Source organism: Mobula hypostoma, unplaced genomic scaffold (assembly GCF_963921235.1).
Source record: "Mobula hypostoma unplaced genomic scaffold, sMobHyp1.1 scaffold_201, whole genome shotgun sequence".
Lineage (NCBI taxonomy): Eukaryota > Metazoa > Chordata > Chondrichthyes > Myliobatiformes > Myliobatidae > Mobula > Mobula hypostoma.
Window position 1 is genome coordinate 8598 of NW_026948195.1, and position 12341 is coordinate 20938.

The 12341-nt window shown below is 46.7% G+C and overlaps 1 protein-coding gene across 1 annotated transcript in view; it reads left to right on the forward strand.

Annotated features, from left to right (window-relative positions):
- The first annotated feature begins 223 nt into the window (after positions 1–223).
- Positions 224–12341, forward strand: part of LOC134341778 (tubulin polyglutamylase TTLL13-like) — a 55093-nt gene continuing 42975 nt past the window's right edge. Inside the window, exons 1-3 of the mRNA XM_063039700.1 lie at positions 224–234; positions 855–1011; positions 7895–8038. Coding sequence (XP_062895770.1) covers positions 224–234; positions 855–1011; positions 7895–8038 — 312 coding nt within the window. The remainder of the gene's footprint in view (positions 235–854; positions 1012–7894; positions 8039–12341) is intronic.

Here is a 12341-nt window from a genome sequence, read left to right on the forward strand (position 1 = left end):
GGGAAGGAGAGATAAGGCACACAATGAAGCAGCATTTGGAGGTGTTAATGAAGGAGCCATCAGTCTGAGTATTGTCAAGAGTGGCTCCCCCTTTGAACCCTGAACTGTTTGAAGTGATGGCAGGCGATACCCCAGCAGGCCACACACGACACCCGAGATAACAAGACCCTGGAAGCGGTACGCCTCTCACAAGTTGGTGGGAAGTACCGGGTCATAAACGCGCATGGTGGAAAGGTACGATCAGCGGGAACCCGGTGTGTGTCCGCCCTTGCTTGGGTTCCGGGTTCACTGCAGAGGATTTACCGCATCTGGAGGAGGGGTCACAGTCGGTGACCTCAGGTGACATCACAAAGGACTCGCCTGAAAGCTGCTTGTGAGCAATATCGCCGGTCTGTGAGTGGAAGCCGTTTCTGAATGATCAGTCGTTCCCGTTCTCCCTCTCTCCCTCCCCCCACGTTGTCCATCGCCATGGCAACGATTACTGTGAACTGAACTAAATTGAACTGGACTTTTGTGTCACTTTGAAATTAGTCATTTACCCCTAGACAACAATAGAGCTTGACTGATCCTGTTATCTTAATACTGTGCACATGTGTGTTTATCATTGCTGAACTGTTGCATTTATTATCCTTTCAATTACTGTGTTGCTTGTTTCTTTAATAAAACTTTCTTAGTTCTAGTAATCCAGACTCCAACTGAGTGATCCACTTCTGCTGGTTTGGCAACCCAGTTACGGGGTACGTAACACAGCATACATGTGTACGGCCGGATGAGAATTAAACTTGAGCTCAGCCTTGAACTTAAAGACCTTATGACCTTCTTCTCTCAGTACTAATGAGTGCTTCTCACTGCAGATATTTTGATTTTGCGGCCTACTATAAAGCCGGGAAACCCAAGACCTTCATCTGCAAGCCAGATCCTGACTATGACTGGCGCGGCATCTTTTTGACCCAGGACATCAGAGATATGCAGTGCGGGGAGGACGTGATCTGCCAGGTCTACATTCCGAAGGTACTTTACTGCACTCTTGACTCTCTGCCTAGAACGTTAACTCTTTATCTGCATTCTGGTTTCCCTCTTACCCCTGCTCTTCTCCTCCTCCTTCTCTCTCTCCCATGGTCCACTATTCCCTCCTATCAGATTCCTCCTTCTTCAGCACCTTGCCTCTTCCACCTATCACCTCCCAGCTTCTTACTTCATCCCCTGCCCCCTCCCCTATCCCCACCCACCTTTCTCCTCACCTGGTCTCACCAATTGAGCTTGTGGCAGGTTCCCCTTGCACCCCTTCTTCTCCTCCCCTCCCTCTGGAGCCCCTTCTTCCCTTTCTTCCGTAACCAACGGGAGTTGTTATCTTGTTATTTCATCTTCTCATTATTTATTGCAATTGATTTATATTTGCATTTCCACAGTTTGTTGTCTTCTGCACTCTAGTTGACCTTTCACTGATCCTGTTATAGTTACTCTTCAATAGATTTGCTGAAAATTAATCTCAGGGTTGTACATGGTGACGTACACGTACTTTGATAATAAAATTTACTTTGAACTATGAACATAGACCACTCTCCTCTCTTATATTCCTCCTTCAGCCCTTCTCCATTTTGCACCTAACTCCTTTTGGCCTCTGATCATCCACACCCGCCTACCTTCCTCCCCCCCACCTCACCGGGCTTCACCTAGCACCTGCCACGTTCTCCTCCCCCTTCCAACCCACCTTCTTAGTTTGGCTTCTTGCCCCCTTCCTTTCCTGTCCTGGTGAGGGGCCTCAGCTCAAAACATCACCTATTTATTACTTTCCGTCGATGCTGCCTGACCTGCTGAGTTGCTCCAGCATTGTGTGTGTGTGTGTGTGTGTCTGAATTTCCAGCATCTGCTGAACCTCTTGTGTTTATGATTTACTGCACTCTTTCCTGCTGAGTATAGGCTGTCATAGAGGTGGATCCTAAAATAGACTTTGCTTTATTTGTTATGTTCTGCGTCATATGACGTGGACGATAGTCATAGTCATACTTTATTGATCCCGGGGGAAATTGGTTTTCGTTACAGTTGCACCATAAATAATTAAATAGTAATATCTAAATTATGCCAGTAAATAAGTCCAGGACCAGCCTATTGGCTCAGGGTGTCTGACCCTCCAAGGGAGGAGTTGTAAAGTTTGATGGCCACAGGCAGGAATGACTTCTTATGACGCTCTGTGTTGCATCTCGGTGGAATGAGTCTCTGGCTGAATGTACTCCTGTGCCCAACCAGTACAGTATGTAGTGGATGGGAGACATTGTCCAAAATGGCATGCAACTTGGACAGCATCCTCTTTTCAGACACCACCATCAGAGAGTCCAGTTCCATCCCCACAATATTACTGGCATTATGAATGAGTTTGTTGATTCTGTTGGTGTCTGCTACCCTCAGCCTGCTGCCCCAGCACACAACAGCAAACATGATTGCACTGACCACCACAGACTCGTAGAACATCCTCATCATCGTCCGACAGATGTTAAAGGACCTCAGTCTCCTCAGGAAATAGAGACGGCTCTGACCCTTCTTGTAGACAGCCTCAGTGTTCTTTGACCAGTCCAGTTTATTGTCAAATTGTATCCCCAGGTATTTGTAATCCTTCACCATGTCGACACTGACCCCCTGGATGGAAACAGGGGTCACTGGTACCTTAGCTCTCCTCAGGTCTACCACCAGCTCCTTAGTCTTTTTCACATTAAGCTGCAGATAATTCTGGTCACACCATGTGACACAGTTTCCTACCGTAGCCCTGTACTCAGCCTCATCTCCCTTGCTGATGCATCCAACGATGGTAGAGTCATCAGAAAACTTCTGAAGATGACAAGACTCTGTGCAGTAGTTGAAGTCCAAGGTATAAATGGTGAAGAGAGAGGGAGACAAGACAGTCCCCTGTGGAGCCCCAGTGCTGCTGGTCACTCTGTCGGACACACAGTGTTGCAAGCACACGTACTGTGGTCTGCCAGTCAGGTAGTCAAGAATCCATGACACCAGGAAAGCATCCACCTGCATCGCTGTCAGCTTCTTCCTCAGCAGAGCAGGGCGGATGGTGTTGAATGCACTGGAGAAGTCAAAAAGCATGACCCTCACAGTGCTCGCTGGCTTGTCCAGGTGGGTGTAGACACGGTTCAGCAGGTAGACGATGGCATCCTCAACTCCTAGTCGGGGCTGGTAGGCGAACTGGAGGGGATCTAAGTGTGGCCTGACCATAGACTGGAGCAGCTCCAGAACAAGTCTCTCCAGGGTCTTCATGATGTGGGAGGTCAATGCCACCGGTCTATAGTCATTGAGGCCACTGGGGCGTGACGTCTTCGGCACAGGGACGAGGCAGGATGTCTTCCACAGCACAGGAACCCTCCGGAGCCTCAGGCTCAGGTTGAAGACATGGCGAAGTACTCCACATAGCTGAGGGGCACAGGCTTTGAGCACCCTGGTACTGACACCATCCGGTCCTGCAACCTTGCTTGGGTTGAGATGTTTCAGCTGTCCTCTCACCTGTTCAGCTGTGAAGCCCACCGTGGTGGTTTCGTGTAGGGAACGGGTATCGTCATGAGAGCAGGGTGGGGGGTTGTGAGGAGGGGTAGGAGGGGAGAGTGGAATATGTGTTGGTTGGGGGCCGACAACAGATGACTCATGTGGGGGATGGGCAGGGGCCACAATGTGCAATCGTTAAAGAACAGGTTAAGTTCGTTGGCACTGTCTACACTGCCTTCAGCTCCTCTGTTGCTAGTTTGCCGGAACCCAGTGATGGTCCTCGTCCCACTCCAGACCTCTCTCATGTTGTTCTGCTGGAGCTTCCACTCAAGCTTCCTCCTACACCTGTCTTTAGCCTCCCTGATCCTGGCTTTCAGGTCCCTTTGTATTGCCCTCAGCTCCTCCCTATATCCATCTCTAAACACCCTCTTTTTAGTGTTCAGGATGTCCTTAATGTCCTTTGTCATTCATGGCTTGTTATTTGAATAACAAAGGACAGTTCTTGTCGGAACATTGCAGTCCTTCCATGACCATGATTGTTCTTGGCCAATTTTTCCACAGAAGTGGTTTGCCATCGCCCTGTTCTGGGTAGGGGTGAGTGACCCCCAGCCATTATCAATACCCTTCAGAGATTGTCTGCCTGGCACCAGTGATCGCATAACCAGGACTTGTGAACTGCACCGGCTGCTCATACGACCATCCACCCCCTGCTTCCACGGCTTCACGTGACCCTGATCCAGGAGCTAAGCAGGTGGTACACCTTGCCCAAGGGTGACCTGCAGACCTTACATCTCCTTTGGTGGAGACCCATCCCACCCCGTTACTCAACCAAGATAATGGAAATTTTATTACTGCTCTGGTGGTAATTTTGTGTTTGGACTGGGTATCCACAGCATTCTGTCACTGTGAATGATAGGCTGGTGGGAATGGTGGAAATTTGGGTAAGAAGGAAATCGGGGGATTTGAAGATGTGTGGGTTGAGTGGGATAGTGGGGGGCATAATTCACGAATAGAATAAGGACTTGAGGGATAGGCTGGTCAGGAATTTCCATTAGCAAATCCCTTTTGTGATTGTCGAGCCAACTTCACATGCTAAACTGACTATGCATTGGAAAACCATAGAAACCTACAGCACAGAAGCAGGCCTTTTGGCCCTTCTTGGCTGTGCCGAACCATTTTCTGCCTAGTCCCACTGACCTGCACATGGACCATATCCCTCCTTACACCTCCCATCCATGTATCTGTCCAATTTATTCTTAAATGTTAAAAAAGAACCCACATTTACCACCTCATCTGGCAGCTCATTCCATACTCCCACCACTCTCTGTGTGAAGAAGCCCCCCCTAATGTTCCCTTTAAACTTTTCCCCCCTCACCCTTAACCCATGTCCTCTGGTTTCTTTCTCCCCTTGCCTCAGTGGAAAAAGCTTGCTTGCATTCACTCTATCTATACCCATCACAATTTTATATACCTCTATCAAATCTCCCCTCATTCTTCTACGCTCCAGGGAATAAAGTCCTAACCTATTCAACCTTTCTCTGTAACTGAGTTTCTCAAGTCCTGGCAACATCCTTGTAAACCTTCTCTGCACTCTTTCAACCTTATTTATATCCTTCCTGTAATTTGGTTACCAAAACTGAACACAATACTCCAGATTTGGCCTCACCAATGCCTTATGCAACCTCATCATAACATTCCAGCTCTTATACTCAATACTTTGATCAATAAAGGCCAATGTACCAAAAGCTCTCTTTACGACCCTATCTACCTGTGATGCCACTTTTAGGGAATTTTGTATCTGTATTCCCAGACCCCTCTGTTCTGCTGCACTCCTCAGTGCTTTACCATTAACCCTGTATGTTCTACCTTGGTTTGTCCTTCCAACGTGCAATACCTCACACTTGTCTGTATTTTATCTCCATCTGCCATTTTTCAGCCCATTTTTCCAGCTGGTCCAAGTCCCTCTGCAGGCTCTGAAAAACTTCCTCACTATCTACTACACCTGCAATCTTTGTATCATCAGCAAATTTGCTGATCCAATTTACCACATTATTATCCAGATCATTGATACAGATGACCAATAACAATGGACCCAGCACTGATCCCTGTGGCACACCACTAGTCACAGGCCTCCACTCAGAGAAGCAATTCTCTACTACCACTCTTTGGCTTCTTCCACTGAGCCAATGTCTAATCCAATTTACCACCTCTCCATGTATACCTAGCGACTGAATTTTCCTAACTAACCTCCCATGCGGGACCTTGTCAAAGGCCTTACTGAAGTCCATGTAGACAATATCCACTGCCTTCCCTTCATCCACTCTCCTGGTGACCTCCTCGAAAAACTCCAGTAGATTGGTCAAACATGACCTACCACGCACAAAGCCATGTTGACTCTCCCTAATAAGTCCCTGTCTATCCAAATGCTTGTAGATTCTGTCTCTTAGTACTCCCTCCAATAACTTACCTACTACAGACGTTAAGTTTACCGGCCTATAATTTCCCGGATTTACTTTTTGATCCTTTTTTAAACAACAGAACAACATGAGCCACTCTCCAATCCTCCGGCACCTCACCCGTAGACAGCGACATTTAAAATATTTCTGCCAGGGCCCCCGCAGTTTCAACACTGGTCTCCTTCAAGGTCCTAGGGAACACCCTGTCAGGTCCCGGGGATTTATCCACTTTAATTTTCCTCAAGACAGCAAGCACCTCCTCCCTTTCAATCTGGACAGTTTCCATGATCTCACTACTTGATTCCCTTAAATCCATAGACTTTATGCCAGTTTCCTTAGTAAATACAGACGCAAAAAACCTATTTAAGATCTCCTCCATTTCCTTTGGCTCCGCACGTAGCCGACCACTCTGATCTTCAAGAGGACCAATTTTATCCCTTAGTCCTTTTGCTCTTAATATACCTGTAAAAGCTCTTTGGATTATCCTTCACTTTGACTGCCAAAGCAACCTCATGTCTTCTTTTAGCCCTCCTGATTACTTTCTTAAGTATTTTCTTGCACTTCTTATACTCCTCAAGCACCTGATTTACTCCCTGTTTCCTATACATTTCATACAACTCCCTCTTCTTCTTTATCAGAGTTGCAATATCCCTTGAGAACCAAGGTTCCTTAGTCCTATTCACTTTGCCTTTAATCCTGACAGGAACATACAAATTCTGCACTCTCAAAATTTCTCCTTTGAAGGCTTCCCACCTACCGATCACATCTTTACCAGAGAACAACCTGTCCCAATCCATGCTTTCTCGATCCTTTCTCATTTCTTCAAATTTGGCCGCCTTCCAGTTCAGAACCTCAACGCTAGGACCAGATCTATCCTTGTCCATGATCAAATTGAAACTAATGGTGTTATGATCACTGGAACCAAAGTGCTCCCCTGCACAGACTTCTGTCACTTGTCCTAACTTGTTTCCTAACAGGAGATCCAATATTGCATCCCCTCTAGTTGGTCCCTCTGTATATTGATTTAGAAAACTTTCCTGAACACATTTTGCAAACTCTAAACCATCTAGACCCCTAACAGTATGGGAGTCCCAATCAATAAATGGAAAATTAAAATCCCCTACCACCACAACTTTATGTTTCCTGCAGTTGCCTGCTATCTCTCTGCAGGTTTGCTCCTCCAAGTCTCGTTGACTATTTGGTGGTCAGAGTGGGATTGATCAGAGAGAATTTTGAGGGTTTCTGTGTCGAGGGCTGGAGTAGGGGTAAGTCCAAAGGAAAGAACCAGATGCAGATAAACACAAGAGTTTCTGCAGGTGCTGAAAATCCAGAGTAACATATCCAAAATGCTGGGGGAAGTTAGCAGGTCAGGCAGCATCTATGCAGAGGAAAAAAGAGTCGACATTTCAGCCCAGAACCCTTCATCTGGAATGCAGACACACATTTCAAAAATTAGTTACCAATGCAGATGGCGACCGAGGGTTTGGCACCGGATGCCTGCGTTCTGATCACTGATGGGATCCCTCTGCCTCCAGGGAAGGAGCCTGTGGCAGCCTGTTGCTGTGTGGCGGCTCAGGTGGCCAGAGGGTCGGCCTCTACAGTGTCTCTTTCTCTTTTGACAGTGGATTTTATATTTTGGGTTTTTCCCCATTCTTTCCTGTTTCTTATTTGAGTGGCAGAGGGTGGGGGGATTTGGGGGTTGATGTTCTGTGTTTTGTGCAGGGGAAGGGGGATTTGGGGGGGGTTGATGATTGTGTTGCTGTTCTTTTTTCTATGGGGGGGTGGGGTGGGTGCATGGGTTTGATGTTTCTCTTTCAACGACCTCCATGTTTTTTCCTTTGTTCCGTGGCTATCTGGAGAAGATGAATCTCAGAGTTGTACACTGCATACATACTTTGATAATAAGTGAAACCTTTGAACCTCACAGTGTGTTAACTCTTCCTCTACTTGTGCAGCCCTTCACTTTGGATGGTGTCAAGTTTAACCTCAGGCTCTACGTCTTGGTTACTTCCTGTGACCCTCTGCGGATATACCTCTACAATGAGGGCCTGGTCTGCTTTGCCACTAAAAAGTATTCCGAACCGACCGAAAAGAATTTAGTAAGTGACACATTGACTTATCTTTAAGACATACAGTTAATTCTCTGAAAGTACGATCCTACTTTTATAAGAGGTTAATTCTTGCCTCACTCACTGTTGTATGGAAGTAATCGACTCGGGTGGGATCTTGCTGTTACATTCCCAACCCCAGCTAAAAGCTGACTACTCTGTCTGGGGGGACGGGGAGTGGGAGGTTGGTGTAGTTACAGAAGCATCTCCTAACGAGTCTAGTTCGCAAAGTTTACAAGACAAGGTCAGGAAAAGCCCTCCCCACCATTGAGCACATCTACAATGAGTGCTGCCATAAGAAAGCAGCAACTATCATCAGGGATACCCACCATCCAGACCATGCTCTCTTCTCATCAGGAAGAAGGCACAAGAGCTGTAGATCTGTCACCGTAAGTTTCAGGAATAGTTATCACCCTACAACCATCAGGCTCCTGAACCAGTGTGGATAACTTCACTCAGTTCAACACTGAACTGGTTCCACAACCTATGGACTAACTTGCAAGGGCTCTACAACTCATGTCCTCAATGCTTCTGTCTGTCTTTATGTATTTGTGCAGTTTGTCTTCTCTTGTACGTCGGTTATTTGGCCGTGTCTGTGTGTTGTTTTTCATCAGTTCTATTGTATAAGACCATATGAGATAGGAGCAGAATGGGCCATTCAGCTCATCGAGTCTGTCACCATTTCATCATGGCTGATCCACTTTCCCTCTCAACCCCAATCTCCTGCCTTCTCCCGGTAACCTTTCACACCCTGAGTAATGAACAATCTGTCACCTCTGCCTTCAGTATACCCAATGACCTGGCCTCCACAGCCCTCCATCTGCACAATTAATTCCACAGATTCACAACTCTCTGGATAAAGACATTCTCTTCATCTCCATTCTAATGAACATCCTTCTATTCTAAGGCTGTGCCCTCTGGTGCTGGAGTCCCCCACCATAGGAAACATCCTCTTCACATCCAATCTGCCTACGCCTTTCAACATTCAATAGGTTCCAATGAGATCGCCTCTCAGTCTTCTAAATTCTCATGCGTACAGGCCCAGAACCATCAAGCGCTCCTCCTGTAGTCATTCTGGTGAACCGCCTCTGAACCCTCTCCAATGTCCGCTCATCCTTTCTTAGATAAGGGCTGACGATACTCCAAGTGAGGCTTCACCACTCAACATTAACTCCTTGTTTTTATAATCTAGTCCTCTCGAGATGAATGCTAACATTGCATTTACCATCATCACCACAGACTCAACCTGCAAATTAACCTTTAGGGAATCCTGCATGAAGGCTCTCTCGTCCCTTGCACCTCAGATTTTTGGATTTTCTGCCTGCTTTGAAAATAGTCTACTCTTTTGTTCCTTCTGCCAAAGTGTATGGCTATAAATTTCCCGACACTGTACATGTTATACGCTGCTCTGCGTTTGCCACTTTGCGTATTCTCCTTATCTGTCCAAGTCCTTCTGCAGGCTCCCTGCTTCCTCAACACTACCTGCCCTTTCACCTATCTTCATATCATCCGCCAGTCGGCCACAAAACCAACAATTCTGTCTTCATAGACAATACAGAAAGAAGCAGTTACTCCCCGCCCCCAACACTGATCCCTGTGGGACGCCAGTGGGTGCTGTGAACGCCTGCACGAAAATGAATCTCAGGCTAGTATATGGTGATATAGTCATACTTCGATAATCAATTTACTTTGAAATTTGAACTTTGAAGATTTTATAAGATAAGTTTGTCACATGTACATTGAAACATCAAAACTGGGCTGAGAAGTGGCAGATGGAGTTCAACCCAGATAAGTGTGAAGTGGTTCATTTTGGTAGGTCAAATATGATGGCAGAATATAGCTAATGGTTAGACTCTTGGCAGTGTGGAGGACCAGAGGGATCTTGGGGTCCAAAGCCACAGGATGCTCAAAGCAGCTGCGCAAGTTGACTCTGTGGTTAAGAAGGCATACGGTGTATTGGCCTTCATCAATCGTGGAATTGAATTTAGGAGCCGAGAGGTAATGTTGCAGCTATATAAGACCCTGGTCAGACTCCACTTGGAGTACTGTGCTCAGTTCTGATCGCCTCACTACAGGAAAGATGTGGAAGCCATAGAAAGGGTGCAGAGGAGATTTATAAGGATGTTGCCTGGATTGAGGAGCATGCCTGATGAAAACAGGTTGAGTGAACTCGTCCTTTTCTCCTTGGAGCAATGGAAGATGAGAGGTGACCTGATAGAGGTATACAAGATGATGATGATCGTGTGGATAGTCAGAGGCTTTTTCCCAGTGCTGAAATGGTTGCCACAAGAGGACACAGGTTTAAAGTGCTGGGGAGTAGGTACAGAGGAGATGTCAGGGGTAAGTTTTTTACTCAAAGTGGTGAGTCCGTGGAATGGGCTGCCAGAAACAGTGGTGGAGGCGGATAGGATAGGGTCTTTTAAGAGACTTTTGGATAGGTACATGGAGCTTAGAAAAACGGGGGCTATGGGGAGGTCTAGTAACTTCTAAGGTAGGGACATGTTCAGCACAACTTTGTGGGCCGAGGAGCCTGTGTTGTGCTGTAGGTTTCCTATGTTTCTATCCATGTGGCAATCTAAGAGTTTCTTAAATGCCTCTCATGTATCTGCCTCTACCAGTGCCACTGGCAGTGCATTCCACACACCCATCACTCTCTGTGTAAAAAGATTACCTCTAACCTCCCCCTCCCCCATACTTTCCTCCGATCCCCTCGTGCTTTAGCATTTCCCTGGCTATCCACTCCATCTATGCCTCTGATCAATTTCTACACCTCTATCGAGTCACCTCTCATCCTCCTTCACTCCAGGGAGAAAAGCCATAGCTTTCTCAACCTATCTCAACTCTGTGGTTAAGAAGGCACATTGGCCTTCACCAATCGTGGGATTGAGTTTAAGAGCCGAGAGGTAATGTTACAGCTATATTGGACCCTGGTCAGACCCCACTTGGCGTACTGTGCTCATTTCTGGTCGCCTCACTACAGAAAGGACGTCGAAACCATAGAAAGGGTGCAGAGGAGATCTACAGGGATGTTGGGGAGCATGCCTTATGAGAATAGGTGAACTCGGCCTTTTCTTCTTGGAGCGACAGAGGATGAGAGGTGACCATATAGAGGTGTTTAAGATGATGAGTGGCATTGATTGTGTGGATAGTCAGAGCCTTTTTTCCAGGGCTGAAATGGCTAACACGAGAGGACATAGCTTTAATGTGCTTGGAAGTAGGTACAGAGGAGATGTCAGAGGTAATTTATTTACTCAGAGAGTGGTGAGTGAGTGGAATGGGCTGCCAGCGGTGGTGGTGGAGGCGGAAATGATGGGTCCCCACCTTTTTTGCACTGAGGACCGGTTTAAGATTGACAATATTCTTGCAGACCGGCCAACGGTGGGGGGGGGCGGGGGGGGTTCAAGTTCGATAGTGTGTGACAGGGAATGAGGAAAGGTGCAGCTGACTCATATCATTTCATATCGCCAAATCATATCGTTTCCTCGCGGCCCAGTAGCACATGCTTTGCGGCCTGGTACCTTTCCGCGGCCCAGTGGTTGGGGACCACTGTTTTAAGAGACTCCTGGATGGATACATGGAGCTTGGAAAAATAGAGGGCTATGGATAAGCCTAGGTAATTCTAAGGTAAGGACATGTTTGGCACAGCTTTGTGGGCCGAAGGCCTGTGTTGTGCTGTAGGTTTTCTGTGTTTCTATCCTCATAATCCAATCCAGGCAGCATCCTGGTAATCCTCCTAAATATTGAGGAAAATTGATGATTCCATCGTAAGACAGATTGAAAATGGGAAGTTGTGTGATATAACACTCAAGGATATATCTAGCCAGGGTTATTGGCCCTGCATCTTGCCCGGAGTTAATCTGCCTTGATTTCAAGAAAAAGGAATAGAATCATAGAAAAGTACAACACAGAAACAGGCTTTTTGGCCCGTCTAGTTGGTGCCAAACCATTTAATCTGCCAAATCCCATCATCCTGCACCCGGACCATAGCTCTCCATACCCCTCCCATCCAAACTTCTCTTAAATCTTGATATCAAAATCATATTCACATGAGGTTACGCATTGTATCGGAGGGACAGGAAGGTAGGCAGAGGGGGTGGTGTAGCTCTGCTGGTAAAGAATAGCATCAAATCAGCAGAAGGGTGTGGCATAGAATCAGAGGATGTTGAATCCTTGTGAGTTCAGATAAGAAACTGCAAGGGTAATGGCAGTTGTATACAGGCCTCCCAACAGTAGCTGAGACATGGAGCACAGATTACAACAGGAAATGGGAAAAGGTGTTTCAAAAGGGTAACGT